This window comes from Hyperolius riggenbachi, unplaced genomic scaffold (assembly GCF_040937935.1).
Source record: "Hyperolius riggenbachi isolate aHypRig1 unplaced genomic scaffold, aHypRig1.pri scaffold_142, whole genome shotgun sequence".
Lineage (NCBI taxonomy): Eukaryota > Metazoa > Chordata > Amphibia > Anura > Hyperoliidae > Hyperolius > Hyperolius riggenbachi.
Genome location: NW_027152356.1, coordinates 166,835 through 188,387, shown reverse-complemented (window position 1 = coordinate 188,387; position 21,553 = coordinate 166,835). Strand labels below are relative to the sequence as shown.

The 21,553-nt window shown below is 41.3% G+C and overlaps 1 protein-coding gene across 3 annotated transcripts in view; it reads left to right on the top strand.

The window, feature by feature from the left end:
* Nucleotides 1–2,768: 2,768 nt before the first annotated feature.
* Nucleotides 2,769–21,553, top strand: part of LOC137543654 (uncharacterized) — a 93,441-nt gene continuing 74,656 nt past the window's right edge. For 2 of the 3 annotated variants that reach the window (XM_068264780.1, XM_068264778.1), the window contains exons 1-4: nt 2,769–2,912; nt 7,143–7,316; nt 10,057–10,221; nt 20,209–20,379. In XM_068264780.1, coding sequence (XP_068120881.1) covers nt 2,825–2,912; nt 7,143–7,316; nt 10,057–10,221; nt 20,209–20,379 — 598 coding nt within the window. In that variant the 5' untranslated portion in view covers nt 2,769–2,824. The remainder of the gene's footprint in view (nt 2,913–7,142; nt 7,317–10,056; nt 10,222–20,208; nt 20,380–21,553) is intronic. The other variant, XM_068264779.1, reaches the window with a different exon arrangement.

Here is a 21,553-nt window from a genome sequence, read left to right as displayed (position 1 = left end):
AAGCCTTTTTGACTAACTCAGTCCAAATAACTGAGGCCTACTTAAATTACAACAATGTTTGTGGCAGTAATGTGACAAAATGTGGAAAACTTCAAGGGGGCCGAATACTTTTGCAAGCCACTGTGTGTGTGTGTGTATATATATATATATAAATAAATACCAAGGGGTAAGCAGCACAAACCAAATTTTTATGCAATTCTATGCAAAGCATGCATGCAGCACAGGAGGTCCCCAACCTCCATAAGAAATATATAATTACAGAGGGGCTGCAGCACACAACAGGAAAACAGTGACAGGGGCTCTTGGTTACGCTTTAACGCGCTTAAGCTCACCAACTGCGCCAAAGTGTCCCCGATCTGGTGAGTCCTACTCTACCATGCAAAATGCCAGTTTTTATAAGCAGTCTAGTGGGAACTAAACCATAAACCCAAGAGTCAACTTAATGGGAAAAAAAGGAAATTAAAAACACCTTACCTTTTACTAGCTACCAAATGAACTCTCTGAACATGTGCAATGCACTCATTTATATGCTTAACTGTGCTAGAGGTGGGTGTGGTTATGCAGGCTTACAGGGGAAAATTATAAATCAATACCAAGGGGTAAGCAGCACAAACCAAATTTTTATGCAATTCTATGCAAAGCATGCACGCAGCACAGGAGGTCCCCAACCTCCCTAAGAAATATATAATTACAGAGGGGCTGCAGCACACAACAGGAAAACAGTGACAGGGGCTCTAGCACAGTTAAGCATATAAATGAGTGCATTGCACATGTTCAGAGAGTTCATTTGGTAGCTAGTAAAAGGTAAGGTGTTTTTAATTTCCTTTTTTTCCCATTAAGTTGACTCTTGGGTTTATGGTTTAGTTCCCACTAGACTGCTTATAAAAACTGGCATTTTGCATGGTAGAGTAGGACTCACCAGATCGGGGACACTTTGGCGCAGTTGGTGAGCTTAAGCGCGTTAAAGCGTAACCAAGAGCCCCTGTCACTGTTTTCCTGTTGTGTGCTGCAGCCCCTCTGTAATTATATATATATATATATATATATATATATGTATATATATATATATATATATATATATATATATATATATATGTATATATATATATATATATATATATATATATATATATATATATATATATATATATATATATATATATACAGGTGTTGGATAAAATAATGGAAACATCTTAAGAATCAACAAAATATATTTTATTATGGTGTAGGTCCACCTTTTGCTGCAATTACAGCCTCAATTCTCCAAAGTATTGATTCATATAAATTGAGAAATGTTTTCATATTTTAGCCCATTCTTCAGTTACAACACCCTCCAGTTCTTTTAGAGAAAATGGCGGCGGAAATCGACTTCTTACTTGAATCTCTAATAACGACCATAAATACTCAATAATGTTGAGGTTTGGGGATTGTGGTGGCCAGATCAGATGCTCAACTTCATTAGAATATTCCTCGTGCCATCCTTTAACAATTCTAGCTGTATGGATTGGGGCATTATCATCTTAAGAGATGGCATTCTCCTCCAGAAACAGTTCTTGAACCATAGGATGAACTTGGTCGCCCAAAATTCCTAAATAGTCTCGGCTGTTAATTCTTCCATGAAGGGAAATAATTGGCCTGGTGAATTTCTAAGAAATAGCACCCCAGATCATCACAGAACCCCTGCCATGCTTTACGGATGGGAGAAGGCAGTCTGGATGAAATGCTTCTTTCGGCTGTCTCCAAACGTACACTCAGCCGGAAGTTGGAAATGAGGTAAACGGTAATTCGTCAGAGAAAATCACATTTTTCCACTGCTCGAGGGACCAATTCTGGTGGTTTCTACACCACTCTAAACGCTTTTAAACATTTTTCTTTGAGAGCAGAGGTTTTCTAATTGCAGTTCTTCAGTGGAATCCAGATTTGTGCAGCTCCTGACGAACAGCTTTTGTGGAAACTGGGTTTTGTAGGTGTTCATTCACCGCAGTGATTTAAGGAGCCGTGGCCGTGGTCTTGCAAGTTTTTCTAACAATTCGATTTAGAGTCTGACGGTCTCTCTCAGACAACTTCGACTTTCAGCCACAACTGTGCTTTGCTGAGGACGTTTTTTCCTTCTCTTTCAAAGGCAGTCATTACTTTTGAGACAGTACCTCTTGAAATTTCAAGCATTCGGGCAGTTTCTGTTACAGTAGCGCCTGCCATACAAGCACCAACAATTTGGCCTCTTTGAAAGTCTGATAGATCTGCCATTTTTATAAATTATAATCAACTTTGGTTTAAATATCTGTAAAAAAACAATTATTTTAATTAAACCTGTCAAATAACAACAATATTAAACAAAAAAATTGTGTGTGTGTGTGTGTGTGTGTGTATATATATGTATGTATATATATATATATATATATATATATATATATATATATATATATATATATATATATCAGCAGGGGACTGTACTCATGATTGGTTTAAAAAATAAAATAAAAATGATAAAATAAATATTAGCAGCACTAAGCAGTACATTTGGAAATATTTAGAAATCACCTTTCTATACATACCATATGTATGGAGCTAGAGCTGCTCAGAGTACAGTAATGTTTACTAATAAGCAAAAGGTCATGTTGCATTGCAGATTACATTTCTAACCTGAGTCTTATGTAAACTAAATTTGAAGGAAAAACAAATGCTAAGGTTAACAAGAACGGTCATTGACTCTGCGGCCAGAACAAAACTGAAGTGGCTTTGCCTACAGAGTCAGTGGGTAATGGCTTGATGGGGATCACTGCCTTGTAACACATACAGGACAGAAGCACCATCTGCATGACAAATGTATTGTTCCAGGATGTTTATTATTGGATTACTGGCATTTCTCATACCTACTCCAATCTGTAGAGCAATTTTAGCAACAGGGAATGGTGAGTATATCTCTTGTATCCTTATTACTGTATCACTTTATGTTAGGTCTGCTATAAGGGCACTACCGTATTTAAAAGTATGGGTCAGAAAGATCTGTGGTTTTCAAACACAGTATCACTGCATTGGCAAAGTACTGCTCATCAGGGCTGGATCATCGACAAGGCAAACCTAGGCAGTTGATTAGAGTCTGGAGAGAGTCTAGGTGCCTAGTAGAACATTAAAGGACTTTTTTTGTGGTCGCGTTTTAATTTCAAAACTGTCCAAAAACATGGACAATGGCATGGTGGAGGAGGATCAATGGCAAAATGTCCCCCCCAAAATTATGTATTTTACGCATAGGCTTTTTTTTATGTGTAAATGCGAAAAATTGCTGTTTGCGCAGTGTGGGCTTAACACTCCACTAGAAACGCTTTGCTTGATAATGTCTGGTGAGATGACACAAAATATTTTATATGACACAACAATTTTGGTCACAAAATATGCTGTTTGTGCAGTGTGGACCACACACTACACTATCCTACACAGGTTGTGTGGTGTAATATAAGATAGCTGCACTCCACACCAAACAACACCTACACACACAAAAAAATCTAAATTACAAAAAAAAAAACGGCATAAGTCCTCAAAGGGACTTTTGGGGTCCCTGGTTGGTGATGGTGAACTGCCTGGGGAAGAACACCTGTGGAAGCAGCTACACAGCAGTGGATAACACTGAACAGTGTCAGCAGCAAGTTTTCTATCTGTCCCTCAAGCAGCAGCACAGCGCTCCCTACACTGACTCCATGTAGACTGTAAAATGGCTGCCAGGTTTGTTTCTTTTATGGGGGGAGGGGAGGGTTGTGGCCCGTGTGGCAAAAATGTGGTAAAATGCTTAATTGGCTGTCCTTTTCCAACTTAAGGGTTTGAAGATACAAGCATCTGATGCCATTTGAACACTGAGCGCTAGTAGAGTGGACTGAACTGACTTAAGGGTGAAGGGTCAAAATATGGCTTTATGTTAACTACTTTAGGACCGAGCTGATTGAAACCTACGCCCTGTTTTGGTGGTTACCTGGCTGGCAGGGCTTAGATTTCAATCTGCTGCCACTGCGCGCATCCGCCGCTTCCGTCGCTCCCGCCGATCTCGACGCTCATTCCCCTCCATCTCTCGCCGCAGCTCACTGGCTCTGCCTGTCTCTATGATGGCAGAGCCCTGTGAATGGGTCAGGTGCCGATTTCATTGGCTCCTGACCCTGTCTATCAACGTAAGCCACTCCCATGGGAACTCTGTCGTCATAGAAACGGCAGCGTGGGTGGCCCAGGTTCCCGACGTGCGGTGGTGACGGCGATTGCAGTGTGTATGTGTGGAAATTTGTCGTTTTCCATTGGGATTCCACCGTTTCTGTACCAGTGGTCTCTGGTCCTTAAGGGGGCAGAGACCGCTGGTACTTAAGTGGTTAAAGTATGGAGCTAATGCAAACTCTGCAGAAAGTTCATATTAAATGTGAACAGCAAACAAACTGTTCTCTGTTGCAAGCCGCAGGCCATCACTGTGCTTCAGCGGGGAAGGGGGGGGGGGGAGGGTTGTCATAGTGAAGACAAAGGCAGAGAGTGTCTCCTGACCAGCAATGATTACATTTTCTAATTAATCAGAGATAAGCTGGCTTCTACTGCTCTCTTTAGCAAAAAAAATAAAATAATGCAGACTTTGCCATGTTGAATAATACAATACAATACAATAACATTTCTATAGCACTTTTCTCCAATAGGACTCAAAGCGTTTCGAGTAGACACTCCACACCCCCCACCTGCCCCCCCCCCCCCCCCCTACATGCGATACTCCACATTGACATGCAGGCATGTGTAGGATAATCATTGGACAGTTTTTACATCAGTCCATCCATTGCCTAAGGGGCACTGACCCTATGGGATGGTATTTTTGAGAATATTTATTTGTTGTGGACGTCTGCAGTCTTTCATTTGAAGTGATCCATTAATACAATACACATTTACAGAGATTGTTATACATATTGTGTGCCTCTAAAGAAGTGACCATTTATAATTGTGAAACGCACGTCAGGCTGTGTTTATGATACTGTTGTGATGCATTGTGAGATTTGATGTACTCCAGGTGGATTTTAAGTTATGTTTTATTGCTTTACACTTACAATACTAGGCGTTGTGAACTGTAAGGTGCTTGTTGAATAGGGTTTAATGTATATAAAGGGGGCATATCTCTGACAGATTGATTTTTTTTTATTAATTACATATTATAATCCCACTTCAATGATAAAGAGAATTATCTCTACAAGGGTTATGTCACCACAAAATAATGAAGCAGACATGAGTTACAGTAGACATTCAAATCCCTACACCATTTGGACCCCTTAATACATGAAGGACTTGCTGAAACTGCACCACACCTCTCACAACCTCAGATCAGCAGGATCCATAAACTTGGTCACTCCCAGAGTGCACCTCAAAACCTTTGGAGCCAGAGCTTTCTGTCATGCTGCCTGTAACGATCGGTGTCAGCACACAGAGAGAATCTGATTATTGGTGATCTGCAGTATCACCAAGAATACAGATATATACCTGATTATTGATGATCTGCAGAATCACCAATAATACAGATATAGTACTAACCTCTGGACACCTGTATAGTGTGAGTGTTTGGTGCAACAGTAATAACTTTGAGTGGGACCACCCGAGGAGCAGGTGGTCCTTGGCCGTATGAGAAATACCTCCCTTTTGGGAAGTGCAGGGACCTTGCAGCAGCCTGGGACATACAAGGGGTGGAGCCCCAGGCTGAATAGCAAGAAGGCCCTGTGTCTGAGTGACACCTAGAAGGTGGGCGTCACCAGCAGGTTTGGAGACTAAACTCTCAATGGGAGAGATAGCTCTCAAGGTCGAGCAAGCCAGGTCGGCAACACACAGGCAGATAAAGTACAGAGACGGAAAGCTGATTCGGTAACCAGGGACAGGCAGGGTTGGCAACAGGTGATCAGATATGCGTAGGTACCGAATCAGGAAGCAGAGGGATAGTCAGGAATGCAACAGGTCATAACAGATATCAAACAATGCCTAGTCTTGGGTGTGAGGTCCGTAGTCTCAACACCCTGGAACTAGTCTGAAGTATAATATGATGGTAACACAGAATCCCTAGTCTTGGGTGCGAGGTCCGTGGTCTCAGCACCCTGGAACTAGTCTGGAGTATAACACAATGATAACACAGAGTCCCTAGTCTTGGGTGCGAGGTCCGTGGTCTCAGCACCCTGGAACTAGTCTGGAGTATAACACAATGATAACACAGAGTCCCTAGTCTTGGGTGCGAGGTCCGTGGTCTCAGCACCCTGGAACTAGTCTGGAGTATAACACAATGATAACACAGAGTCCCTAGTCTTGGGTGCGAGGTCCGTAGTCTCAGCACCCTGGAACTAGTCTGGAGTATAACACAATGATAACACAGAGTCCCTAGTTTTGGGTGCGAGGTCCGTGGTATCAGCACCCTGGAACTAGTCTGGAGTATAACACAATGATAACACAGAGGTAATCTGGCTCAGTGTGAATTCCCAGGTCCTCCTGGTTCAAACACACTGTGGTATCTGACTATGGTCTGAGTGCTTTCATGTAAGTGTTTGCAACGGCAGACAACCTGAGACTGACCAACAATAGGTATATATAGAGCGGCGCTCTCCGGCACCACCCACCGCTGATCAACCAATGGCCAGTAGTTCCGTGATCAGCTGACCAACCTGGTCAGCTGACCCCTCTTCGTTTGTCATAAATGTTCTGCCTCTCAGCGTGCGCGCGCGTATTCCTCAACCTGTGTGCACTAGAAGGCTCAGCCAGATCAGACGCACGCTGCCGCGTGTAAACCGCCGCGTTTGACGCGGAATAAGCCGCCTCGCCGCCAGTCTGCGCGGCGGCTTCTCCGCAATCTATTACACTGCCCCTACCCTTTGGCATTCCCTGCCACGCCAAGGAAAAACAGCCCCATCCCTGGAGTTATTCATATCCAAACTGAACAGCCACCTGTTTAGCCTGGCATTTGTAAACTTGTGGAATTCTTCCTCTGTACCAAAATTAACCAATTGCTGGTCTGAGCCATGCTTATGCTCATGAGTCCTACAGGAGAAAAGCGCTTTACAATTTATTTTTTATTGTTGTTAAAAGTGTAACACTTTATTATTTGTATCTGTGACATGTATGAATGCCTTTATCTCTGTAAATCCATGTATCTTCCGTAGCACTGCCCACAGTGGGAGGAAATGCAAATGGAGCACCATGCATCTTCCCTTTCACTTATAAAGGCATTAAGTATTATACATGTACCACCGCTGGACAGGATGACCGCAGGCTATGGTGTGCCACAACCAGAAACTATGAACATGACAGAAAATGGGGCTTCTGTCATGATAAAGGTAAAGCAAAGTTATTATAGCAATCAGATATATATCACGTATAATACTAGACTTGAAAATGTATTGCACTTGTATAGAAGCTTCATATTATGTAATTTGTAGCATTAGAAAAAAAAAAGCAGAACAGTATCATGATGTGTCAATGAATATATTTAAGTTTAAAGTACACCTGACCCCAGGTAAAGCTACCTAAGTTAAGCACAGAGGTATGTTCATGCTGAATCCACATCCCTCTGTGCACTATCCGTTACTCCCCTTTCTCCCAGAAGTCCCTATAATCACTGCTTGAAAAGTTTGACTTTCAGCTTAAGTCAAAAGTTCAGGCAGGAAGAGGCAGGCTTGTTGCAATGTTCCCTCCTAATACCCTACTTTCCCTCATATTACTTGCAACGTTCACACCCTTAACCACTTCACCCCCCCCCCAAGGGTGTTTACCCTAACGGATCAGAGCTCCCCCCTTTCATTGGCCAATAACTTAACACTACTTATCACACCAAAATTATCTATGCCTTGTTTTTTTCATCCCAAATCAAGCTTTGATGGGGTGCTATTTGTTTTCAGCAATTACTTTATTTTCTATTCAATTTAATGGGAAATCTTGGGGGAAAATGAAAAAAAAAATTCACTATTTCTCTTATTCAATCCCCTATAACTTTATAAAACCCACACATTGTATTTGCCCATTGTCCCTGGTTATTACGTTTAAATTATGTCCCTAGTACAATGTACAGTGACAATATATTATTTTGAAATAAAGGTATATTTAATCTTTTTTTGAGTTTTTTTTTGTACTGGATCAATAATTACAAGCCTTTTACTTGCAAAAAATAACAGTGATATAACTTCATGCAAAATAGTAATTTACCTTAGGCTTCATGCAATATAGTAAAAACAGTCCCTAAGGAGATCTTGGGCAAGTCTCCCTAACACTGCTACTGCCTATACAGCGTGCCCTAGTGGCTGCTGCTCTGGTGCTTTGAGTCCGCCAGGAGAAAAGCGCAATATAAATGTTCTGTGTTTGTTTGTTTTGTTAATCAGTCCCCCACCTTCCTCCTCTGCCTCCTGGATCCTCTGTTAGAAGCCCCGGTATGCCTGGGCGTGCGCATGAACCCTGTTGCGATCCTGTCACCAGAAGCATTCTGCACTTACACAGTACTGCTGCGCAGGCACAGCTGGCTCTTGGCTGCTGGAGCAAGATGAGGGAGCTAGTGTGGCTGGACTGCTCCTGCACCGACTGGCCCCGAGTACCGGATTTACCTAGCGGAGGATCCAGGCAGCCTGGGAAGACGGTGAGGCACCAATAAGCCTGAAGGGGGCTCCAGGAAGCTCACTTCAAACATTTAACCACTTAAAGACGACAGGCTTACACCCCCCTAGTGACCAGGCAATGTTTTACAATTCAGTGCTCTGCAGCTTTAAAAGCTCACTGCAGAGCCATACAACTGAGCACACAAATGAAATTTCCCCCATTTTCTTAGAGCTTTCTGTTGGTGGCATTTGATTGCTGTTGTCATTTTTTTTTATTAATTTTATTCTGTTTTTTATATAAAAATGCATATTTTTTATTTATATTTTTAAAACCAGAAAGTTATCATATTTTTTTTTCGGTTGTGTCTGTAACATAAAAAGTTTCATCCTTCGCAATTAACTGACCACTCCCACCAATGTTTATCACAACCTTAAATCACCCGCATGGATTTTCATAATGGTTAATAGGGGACTCTATTTTCCTCTTTTTACCCCCACCTTACAGAGACCCCTCTTTTCCCTATCATGTGCCATGCAAGCTAATATAATTTAGTGTAACTAAGCCCCATGCTGGTGAGCTCAGCCACCTTAGCTAAGCCAGCCTGCAGAGGGACAATAGGGGTAAAGAAGCGCTAAAAGGTGTTTAAAACAGAGTTAAAAACAGCAATAAAGATGTAAAGGGGTGACGTGGCTTACCTCAATGACATTTTCGAATGAGAAAAATACATTTTATTTAGCACATTAGCATGAGAAGTGCTCCACACTGAGAGCTCCATGCTCTGGCACACTTATTGGCCTGAGGAAGCGGGCTTAGACCTGTAAAACGTGTTTCCTGTGCTAAAATAAAGCCTCCCCCCCCCCCCCACATAGAGCAACCGCCATTCAGTCCCTGGCCTGGGACACCCCGAGTGCAGTCGGGTTCATTGTCTCCACCTGCTCCCTGTAGTCGGTTGCCCCTCTGCAACCCACCTTTGTGAGTAGCCCATTTATTGTTCATCTATCTTTATTTACTCTGACGTTCTACACTATTTGGGCTCCCGATTTTGTCTTTGTGTTCTTTTCTCTAGGGTGTCCAGATACCCCCCGCCCACTGCTCCTTTGGGGAAGGAAGCTACTTTTTTAAGTTTATTGTTAATTTTCAAAAAAAAAAAAAAAAAAAACAGCGACAGATGAGCGATAGAGACATAAATCAGGGGATAAGTTCTCGCTCCTTTTTCCCTCATGTTTGCCGAGACACATCTCTTCTCAGCAGCATGAAACCAGCAGCTGCATAGTGGAAAGAACTTGCTTGCAGGTAAAATCTCCTCACAACTCTAGTCCATGATTTTCCTGTGCCCTCCTTACCCATTTGGGACATCTTCTGATGCAGAGGCACAGTCTCTGCCATGTTTATGCTGTCATAGGGAAATATTTAAGAATCATATCTTAAAAATGTAACGCATTATTTTGTGTATCTGAGAGATGTAAGATGGGTTTTATTTCTTTTATATAGCGCAGTACACAGTAGGCGGTACTGGAAATGGTGCACCGTGTGTCTTCCCTTTTACTTATGAGGGCATCCAGTATTACTCATGCACCAGTGCTGGACAAGATGACAGAAGGCAATGGTGCGCCACAACCAGCAGCTATGACAAATGGGGCTTCTGTCGGGATCAAGGTAAAACAAATTTAATATAGCAATACACATACAGTAAATAGTGATGAGCAGAAATTATGAAAATGCATAATTACGCATCGTAGTACGCAATTACGCACCATAATCGTAATGCAAAATTTTTGGGGAATAGCATAATCAATTTAGTAGTCAATTGTTCCGATTCGTATTTAATTTTGTGCTGACTTTGGTGGTGAATAGCAAAGCTCCCATATATCATTCCATTGCTACCAAAATCGCTACATATGTTAAGAAGAATAGTAGGTAAACGTTACGAAAATAATTTATCAAAGAGACCTTGTAGTTTTTGAGAAAATCGATTTTAAAAATTCAAAAAAAAATTGTTTTTAAACTGTCATTTTTCTGGCTTTAAAAACCATTTTTCTTTGCATTTTTTTTATTATTTTTTTTTTGCATTGTACCCACTATTTTCCTTAACCTATGTAACAATTTTGGTAGCAATAGCATGTATGAGGTCTTTGCAATTCACCGCCAAAGTCGGCATGAAATTACACGTAAACTACTTATAAATGCATGTGTAATTACAAAGTCAGTTGAATTACAAATTTGTAAATATGTTTATGCGTAATTGCGAAAAATTATGCGTATTTTTGCATAATCGTAATTAGCAGATTATGATCATCACTACACATAATAAATCATAAGTTATAATTTCAGATATTAACATTTATTGAACTTAAAGGGAACCGTCATACCATACAGCATTAGAAAAAAAAATCAATATCATAACATATCAATGAATATAGTTGAATTAACTCTGTGTAATTTAGCTCATTGGATGATAGATTTTTCACAGTGTAACTCCAGTTAGTTGCACACTTGGGTATAAGGTTCTTATTCTGTTTCTTCCCAGTGGCTAACCCATAAAGTCCAGAGATTGAGACCTTTATCATAAAGAAAAGGAAAATGACAGAGAGGAAGTGCTTTAAAGAGACTCTGTAACAAAATGTTCAGCCTTATTTCTTCTATCCTATAAGTTCCTATACCTGTTCTAATGTGGTCTGTCTTACTGCAGCCTTTCCTAGTTGCACAGTCGCTGTAATATCTCTGTTATCTAATCTAATCTTCTTTCCTTTGTCAGCTTTGTCCACTCAGGCAAGAATGTGCTGCTCTGCTTGTGATATGGAGAAGCTATACACACCCTCTCCACTCCCCCTGCAGGCTCTGTATGAGTCACAGACTGAGCTTCTCTGAGCCTATCACAAGCTGGTTAACAGCCATGTCTTTTGTTTGTAAACACTGCCTAAAACTGGCAATTACAAGCCAGCATTGCAGCAGGGAGTGGCAGAAACAGCACAGAGGGCCCAGGAGAACATAATATGTCCTAATATAAATTGACAAACCCACCTTGGGTTATATGAATTGACAAACCCACCTTGGGTTCTCTTTAAAAACTTTAAGATCATTCCATAAATCACAAAGTTAGGATGCCAAAATGGGGAATGACCTAACAATTATTATAACCATACTGAAAACTTTGCCATATCAGCAAATTGTTATGCACCATGCCAACAGAATAACATATAGGAGGCTTCAGTTTCCCTCTGCAGAAGCAGGTTATTTCGGCATGCGACGCTGAGCACCATGCTCCAGGCCTGGGCTCCATCACTTTAGCAATGACATGCATGTACACCTATCCATCATTTGATTTTGCTCTTCAGTCGTGATTGTGGACAGTTCCAGATGCCAAGTTTTCTCCAATAGAGGATAATTGCTTTTGAGCTGAGCTAACGAGTAGGGACTTCTATAATATGAGTATTCAGTACAATTGTCTCATATGTATGTTTGCTGTTTTGTTTTTTGTTGGTTTTTTTTTTTTGGGGGGGGGGGGGGGGGGGGGTAGCTATTTTTCTAGTATTTTGAATAAATAAAATATAATCTTTTGTATGCCCCCAAGAGCCAGTTTCTCTTTTGCCCTTCTGTATTCAATAAATGCTTCTGTAATCTAATCATGTCATAAAAGGGCCTACAGAGGCCCTTAGCAATTAAAAAATACTATAAATAAATAATATAAAACAAACAAACAAACAAAAAGTAATATCAAACTTATTTTGAGTAATTTCTCCTTAGTAGGAGCTTTAAAGGTATTTTATCAGTAAGGTTTAATTTACTGTATGCTGGCCAGAAAAGTCATGGAAAAGATGTTTCAAGGGGTCTAACACCTACGTTTTTTCAGTGACTACAAGAGGGGAAAAAAAATCTAAAAAAAACGTATAGTTTTTGAGAAAATCTATTTTAAACTTCTCTTTCTGACCGTGGGAAAATTAAACGCCCGCCGACTTTAGTGGTTAATAGCAAAGCCCCTTTAAAATCTAGAAACACCAAAATTGCTGGGAATGTTAAGAAGAACAGTGGGAACAAGAGGAAAAAAAAATTCAAAAAGACCTTATAGTTTTTGAGAAAATCGATTTTAAATTGTCAATGTAAAGACTCTTTCTGACCGTGGGAAAATATACCCCGCCGACTTTAACGGTTAATAGCAAAGCCCCTTTAAAAGCTAGAAACACCAAAATTGCTGGGAATGTTAAGAAGAACAGTGGGAACAAGAGGAAAAAAACATTTTCAAAAAGGTTCACTGCGAACGCGAACCACCGAAGTTCGCCGGGAACCGTTCGCCGGTGAACCGTTCGGGCCATCTCTAGTTTCCAGGTGGTCACTGTTACACATTGCAACTGACCACCTGGAAACCGCATCCCCGGCAAACAGATTGTCATTCTTTTGATATATGTAAAATTACACGACTAATAATATGATGCATTGTCATTTAACTGCATAAAAAAACAAACAAAAAATTCATACTTTACAATCGATTTTCTCAAAACGCCACTCCCCTTGTTACCACTGTTCTCCTTAACATACACTGAATATTTGGTCGTTCTAGTATTTAACCACTTGAGGACCACAGTCTTTCTACTCCTTAAGGACCAGGCACTTTTTCCCCATTCAGACCACTGCAGCTTTCACGGTTTATTGCTCGCTCATACAACCTACCACCTAAATGAATTTTACCTCCTTTTCTTGTCACTAATAAAGCTTTCTTTTGGTGCTATTTGATTGCTCCTGCGATTTTTACTTTTTATTATATTCATCAAAAAAGACATGAATTTTGGCAAAAAATTGATTTTTTTAACTTTCTGTGCTGACATTTTTCAAATAAAGTAAAATTTCTGTATACATGCAGCGCGAAAAATGTGGACAAACATGTTTTTGATCAAAAAAAACCCATTCAGTGTATATTTATTGGTTTGGATAAAAGTTATAGCGTTTACAAACTATGGTGCAAAAAGTGAATTTTCCCATTTTCAAGCATCTATGACTTTTCTGACCCCCTGTCATGTTTCATGAGGGGCTAGAATTCCAGGATAGTATAAATACCCCCCAAATGACCCCATTTTGGAAAGAAGACATCCCAAAGTATTCACTGAGAGGCATAGTGAGTTCATAGAAGATATTATTTTTTGTCACAAGTAAGCGGAAAATGACACTTAATGACAAAAAAAAAAAAAAGTTTCCATTTCTGCTAACTTGCGACAAAAAAAATGAAATCTGCCACGGACTCACCATGCCCCTCTCTGAATACCTTGAAGTGTCTACTTTCCAAAATGGGGTCATTTGTGGGGTGTGTTTACTGTCCTGACATTTTGGGGGGTGCTAAATTGTAAGCACCCCTGTAAAGCCTAAAGGTGCTCATTGGACTTTGGACCCCTTAGCTCAGTTAGGCTGCAAAAAAGTGCCACACATGTGGTATTGCCATACTCAGTAGAAGTACTATAATGTGTTTTGGGGTGTATTTTTACACATACCCATGCTGGGTGGGAGAAATATCTCTGTAAATGACAATGTTTTCATTTTTTTTACACACAATTGTCCATTTACAGAGTTATTTCTCCCACCCAGCATGGGTGTGTGTAAAAATACACCACAAAACACATTATACTACTTCTCCTGAGTACGGCGATACCACATGTGTGGCAGTTTTTTGCACCCTAACTGCGCTAAAGGGCCCAAAGTCCAATGAGTACCTTTAGGATTTCACAGGTCATTTTGCGACATTTGGTTTCAAGACTACTCCTCATGGTTTAGGGCCCCTAAAATGCCAGGGCATTATAGGAACCCCACAAATGACCCCATTTTAGAAAGAAGACACCCCAAGGTATTCCGTTAGGAGTATGGTGAGTTCATAGAAGATTTTATTTTTTGTCACAAGTTAGCGGAACATGACACTTTGTGAAAAAAAACAATTAAAATCAATTTCCGCTAACTTGTGACAAAAAAATAAAAACTTCTATGAACTCACCATACTCCTAACGGAATACCTTTGGGTGTCTTCTTTCTAAAATGGGGTCATTTGTGGGGTTCCTATACTGCCCTGGCATTTTAGGGGCCCTAAACCATGAGGAGTAGTCTGGAAATCAAATTCCGCAAAATGACCTGTGAAATCCTAAAGGTACTCATTGGACTTTGGGCCCTTTAGCGCAGTTAGGGTGCAAAAAAGTGCCACACATGTGGTATCGCCGTACTCGGGAGAAGTAGTACAATGTGTTTTGGGGTGTATTTTTACACATACCCATGCTGGGTGGGAGAAATAACTCTGTAAATGGACAATTGTGTGTAAAAAAATCAAAAGATTGTCATTTACAGAGATATTTCTCCCACCCAGCATGGGTATGTGTAAAAATACACCCCAAAACACATTATACTACTTCTCCCGAGTACGGCAATACCACATGTGTGGCACTTTTTTGCACCCTAACTGCGCTAAAGGGCCCAAAGTCCAATGAGTACCTTTAGGATTTCACAGGTCATTTTTGTTTCAAGACTACTCCTCACGGTTTAGGGCCCCTAAAATGCCAAGGCAGTATAGGAACCCCACTAATGACCCCATTTTACAAAGAAGACACCCCAAGGTATTCCGTTAGGAGTATGGTGAGTTCATAGAAGATTTTATTTTTTGCCACAAGTTAGCGGAAATTGATTTGAATTGTTTTTCTTCACAAGTGTCATATTCCGCTAACTTGTGACAAAAAATAAAATCTTCTATGAACTCACCATACTCCTAACGGAATACCTTTGGGTGTCTCCTTTCTAGAATGGGGTCATTTGTGGGGTTCCTATACTGCCCTGGCATTTTAGGGGCCCTAAACCGTGAGGAGTAGTCTTGAAACTAAATGTCGCAAAATGACCTGTGAAATCCTAAAGGTACTCATTGGACTTTGGGCCCTTTAGCGCACTTAGGGTGTAAAAAAGTGCCACACATGTGGTACCGCCGTACTCAGGAGAAGTAGTATAATGTGTTTTGTGGTGTATTTTTACACATACCCATGCTGGGTGGTAGAAATATCTCTGTACATGACAATTGTTTGATTTTTTTTACACACAATTGTCCATTTACAGAGAGATTTCTCCCACCCAGCATGGGTATGTGTAAAAATACACCCCAAAACACATTATACTACTTCTCCTGAGTACGGCGATACCACATGTGTGACACTTTTTTTGCAGCCTAGGTGCGCTAAGGGGCCCAACGTCCTATTCACAGGTCATTTTGAGGCATTTGTTTTCTAGACTACTCCTCACGGTTTAGGGCCCCTAAAATGCCAGGGCAGTATAGGAACCCCACAAGTGACCCCATTTTAGAAAGAAGACACCCCAAGGTATTCCATTAGGTGTATGGCGAGGTCATCGAAGATTTTATTTTTAGTCACAAGTTAGTGAAAAATGACACTTTGTGAAAAAAACCCAATAAAAATCAATTTCCGCTAACTTTTGACAAAAAATAAAATCTTCTATGAACTCGTCATACACCTAACAGAATACCTTGGGGTGTCTTTTTTCTAAAATGGGGTCACTTGTGGGGTTCCTATACCGCCCTGGCATTTTACGGGCCCAAAACCGTGAGTAGTCTGGAAACCAAATGTCTCAAAATGACTGTTCAGGGGTATAAGCATCTGCAAATTTTGATGACAGGTGGTCTATGAGGGGCCGAATTTTGTGGAACCGGTCATAAGCAGGGTGGCCTTTTAGATGACAGGTTGTATTGGGCCTGATCTGATGGATAGGAGTGCTAGGGGGGTGACAGGAGGTGATTGATGGGTGTCTCAGGGGGTGATTAGAGGGGAAAATAGATGCACTCAATGCACTGGGGAGGTGATCGGAAGGGGGTCTGAGGGGGATCTGAGGGTTTGGCCGAGTGATCAGGAGCCCACACGGGGCAAATTAGGGCCTGATCTGATGGGTAGGTGTGCTAGGGGGTGACAGGTAGTGACAGGAGGTGATTGATGGGTGTCTCAAGGTGTGATTAGTGGGGGGAATAGATGCAAGTAATGCAATGGCGAGGTGATCAGGGCTGGGGTCTGAGGGTGTGGGCGGGTGATTGGGTGCCCTAGGGGCAGATGGGGGTCTAATCTGATGGGTAGCAGTGACAGGGGGTGATTGATGGGTAATTAGTGGGTGTTTAGAGGAGAGAACAGATGCAATGCACTTGGGAGGTGATCTGACTGCGGGTCTGCAGGCGATCGGATGGTGTGGGTGGGTGATCAGATTGCCCGCAAGGGGCAGGTTAGGGGCTGATTGATGGGTGGCAGTGACAGGGGGTGACAGGGGGTGATTGATGGGTGATAGGTGATTGGCAGGTGATTGACAGGTGATCAGTGGGTTATTACAGGGAAGAACAGATGTAATTAATGCACTGGCGAATTGATAAGGGGGGGTCAGAGGGCAATCTGAGCGTGTTGGCGGGTGATTGGGTGCCCGCAAGGGGCAGATTAGGGTCTGATCTGATAGGTAACAGTGACAGGTGGTGATAGGGGGTGATTGATGGGTAATTAGTGGGTGTTTAGAGGAGAGAATAGATGTAAACAATGGATTTGGGAGGTGATCTGATGTCGGATCTGTGGGCGATCTATTGGTGTGGGTGGGTGATCAGATTGCCCGCAAGGGGCAAGTTAGGGGCTGATTGATGGGTGGCAGTGACAGGGGGTGATTGATGGGTGATTGATGGGTGATTGATGGGTGATTGACAGGTGATTGACAGGTTATCAGGGGGGATAGATGCATACAGTACACGGGGGGGGGGTCTGGGGGGGGGTCCTGGGGAGAATCTGAGGGGTGGGGGTGATCAGGAGGGGGCAGGGGGCAGGGGGGGAGATAAAAAAAAAATAGCGTTGATAGATAGTGACAGGGAGTGATTGATGGGTTATTAGGGGGGTGATTGGGTGCAAACAGGGGTCTGGGGGGTGGGCAGGGGGGGGTCTTAGGGGTGCTGTGGGCGATCAGTGGGCGGGGGGGGGGCAGATCAGTGTGTTTGGGTGCAGACTAGGGTGGCTGCAGCCTGCCCTGGTGGTCCCTCCGACACTGGGACCACCAGGGCAGGAGGCAGCCTGTATAATACACTTTGTATACATTACAAAGTGTATTATACACTTTGTAGCGGCGATCGCAGGGTTAACATCCCGCCGGCGCTTCCGTATGGCCGGCGGGATGTTACGGCGGGTGGGCGGAGCCAGTTGCCGGGGGAAGCGCGCGTCATCAATGACGCGATCGCTCCCCCGGCTAAGGAAAAGGACGCACCGCCTTAAGGCGTATTGCGGTCCTTAGGGGATCCACTTTGCCACCGCCCATGGGCTGTGGGCGGTCGGCAAGTGGTTAATGACTTCAATGTTAAACACAAATGCAAACTTTTGGACACAAAAATGTGTGGTAAACATGAACTGTGAAAAATCGTTGTTCAAGACCAGTGTTGCTTGCAAGTTTTCACCAAAGTTATTTTTGCTATGAAAATAGCATTTTTGATTTCGCAAAACTTTTCATTAAAATTAACTGTATTTTCAATCATGGCAAAAACACGGAAATTGTTTACCACCCACAAAAAAAATCATTATTTTAACTGCAATAATGCAAAACCGTTTACTTTAGCGTGAAAGTTTGTGAAAAATTTGAAAAATCACAAACTTACAAAAAAATGTTTTTCAACGGCATTTTTGCTCAAAAAATGAAATTAACATTTTTGCAAAAATTAGTGTGAAAATAACATTGACATTTTCGCTCATTACTGTTCACTACAAACTGTCAACCGGCATACATGTCCTTCCATCACTAATCTCCATCTCTCTACCAACATTTTCTCTGCTAACTCTCTCTATATTCCTTCCTTTCCTTCCTTTCCACCCTTCCTTCCCTTCCTTCACCTTTCTCCCCCTACCAAAACTGTTCTCTTTATCTACCAAATATTTCTCTTTTTTTGTGACTTTCAGTATCTCTGACTGTGACTCCTCCAATAGTGATGTTACATCAGTAGCAAACATCAAATTTTCGATTTTTTTTAACTAGACCAGCATTGGAAGGGTTACACACAGAGCTTTAAAGTTCCTTGGATAGAAATGCAGACGCATCCGAAGTTTGGATTGATACATTTAAGTAAACACAATGTAACAAGTGTGGAATGTGACTCACTCTCTCTGACTGTGCAGGAGCTGGAGGACAGCCAGAGAGTGTGTAACATTCACCACTTGTTACATTGTGTTTACTTAAATGTATCCATCTAAACTTCGGATGCCTCTGCATTTCTATCCAAGGAACTTTAAAGCTCTGTGTGTAACCCTTCCAATGCTGGTCTAGTAAAAAAAAATGCTGGTTGCATATAATATGCCGTAAATAATGGTTTAGAGCAAAGTTGAAATGCAGGATTATATTCCGCTTTAAGAAGAAGAGTGTGAACAAGAGAAAAAAAAATCCTCCTGATTCCCATTGGTCTGTTATTAGACCAATAAGGAGCATTGGAGCCAAAATTTAAAGATGCTTTAGCTCTAGCTATACTTTGTATAGCTAGAGCTGTGCAGGGAGCAGCGAGTGTGGCGTCGGGTGCCAGAGATCTTCAATCAACTTAATGAAGCTCACAAGATTAGAGGAAATTAGCGTGGGACATTTCCAGGATATTGGCGTGGGAACATTTTCTTAAAGGTACAGGTAAGTATTTCTGGTTAATTAAGAAAAATAAAGGACTTTTTTCATTGTTGTGTTTTTATTTAATTTAACCCTTTAGTGGGTAGGGGTTCTTTGAACTCCTATACTCTTTTCTCCTGGGAGGGGGAAGGGCATCTGAGGAACCCCTTCTTAAAAAGGACTCCCAGATGCCACCATAAACCCCCCCCCCACCCCAGGGCGTTGTCACCCCACCACCTCCTGGGGCACTGAAGGTGGGGAGGAGCCCCTTCTCCATGGATTGGACAAGGGCTCGAGGGGAGAGGGGAATCCTTGGCTGCCCCTCTCCCTGAAGCCCCCATACCATAGACCATGGGGCTGGTATAGCAAAGCCCCATGCAGCCAGGGCACCACATTCTGGCTAACCCAGGGGTTAAAGAGGCTCACACTCTGAACATAGAAAAAAAATACATTATCTGTTGTTTTAGCGCAGTGACTGCAATACTTTTGCTATTTTTTAACTTTAACTGTAAAACTGTTTTTCCCAAAGCCACTGTTCTTCTTAACATACCTTGCAAATTTTGGTGTTTCTACCACATACGGGGCCTTTGCTATTAACTGCTAAAGTCGGCGGCCGCTGAAACATTTCCCACCCTCTGAAGTAGAACTTTAAAATTGATTTTCTCAAAACCTACTGTATAAGGTCTTTTTTAAAAAATTATTTCTTCCTCTTGTACCCACTGTCCTCCTCCACATACCCTGCAAATGTGGTGTTTCTAGCACATACTATTGGCTATTAACTACTAAAGTCAGCAGCTGCGACTTAAATGTAAAAAATGTGAAGGAAATTAAAAAAAAAATTAGGTTTTGCCTCCACCCAAATGTGCACACTCCTGTTGGTGAAAAGAAAAAGTAGAGCATCAACAGTGTTCATGTTTCACAATAAAATAATAAAGCACTGTCATCTTATAATCTTTAATAATTATTTTGGGAGTGTGCATTGGGATGTATGGAATATTTTAACTCTATTTGTCCATTTATTTTATATAGTGCTGCCCACAGTAGGAGGAAATGCAGATGGTGCACTGTGCGTCTTCCCATTTACTTATAATGGCATTCAGTATTACGCCTGCACAAGTGCTGCACAGGATGATAGAAGGTTATGGTGTGCCACAAGTAGTGATTACAAGGATGGCAAATGGGGCTTTTGTCCTGATCAAGGTAAAACAATTTTACCATAACAATCACATCCACATGTTACAGTATAAGCTATGGAAATGTATGTAGCTTTAGGGAAACATAAACAATACTATAGACCAATGAACAGAAACAAATGTAACCATTCATTCGCCAATAACTTAATCGCTACTTATTACACTGAAACAATCTATATAATATTTTTCTGTTGGACAAACTAGGCTTTTTTTTGGGCAGTACTTTTTTTTTTCTAAGAATTATTTTATTGTATATGCATTTTGCAGTGAAGAAAGAAAAAAATGAAAAAAAAATCATCATTTCTCAGTTTTTAGCCATTAAAGTTTAAAATAAACTGTACAATTGTAGATAAAACCCACACATTTTACTTGTCCATTTGTCCCAGTTATTATAACATTTTAATTATATCCCTAGTACAATGTATGGTGATAATATTTTACTTGTAAATAAAGGTGTGTTTTTTTCCTTTTAATGATTTATACTATATCAATAATCACAAGCCTGTATTTACAAAAAGAACAGTAATATAAACTCATGACATACATATTAAAAAAGTCTCTAAGGTACCTATTTAGGTATATATATATATATATATATATATATATATATATATATATATATATATATATATATATATATATATATATATTTATTTAGGTAACTATGGGGTAGGGGTGAAATGAGTTACAAATAATAAAATATGTTTTTAGATTTATATTTAATAGTGTATGTGATTGTATTTGTATTTGTACTTTTTGGCCACAAAATGTCACCACACTTACTTCCTGAGTACTATAGACAGTACACGGGAACTGTTACATGTACATGTATCTGTTCACTTTCACTTTTGTGAATGAATGCCGGTATCTTGCTGATGTCGGCTTTCATTCATCATTATCACAGTAATTGGCTATGAGGAGAAGCTGTTACCATTCCCCTATAGAGATGTTGGCGAACCGTTCGCCAGCGAATCTCTATGGGCCGCTACTACTTCCAGGTCGCTATGACCCGAAGTAGTACGGCTGCGCTGGGCCGGCGGTGCACTCTCTGCGCATGAGCGTGACGTCACTCATGATGTCACGCACATGCGCAGAGAGTGCCCGGCAACAGGCGTGCAATCAAGAACGTGCACCGCCGGCCCAGCACAGCCATACTACTCCGGGTCATAGCGACCCGGAAG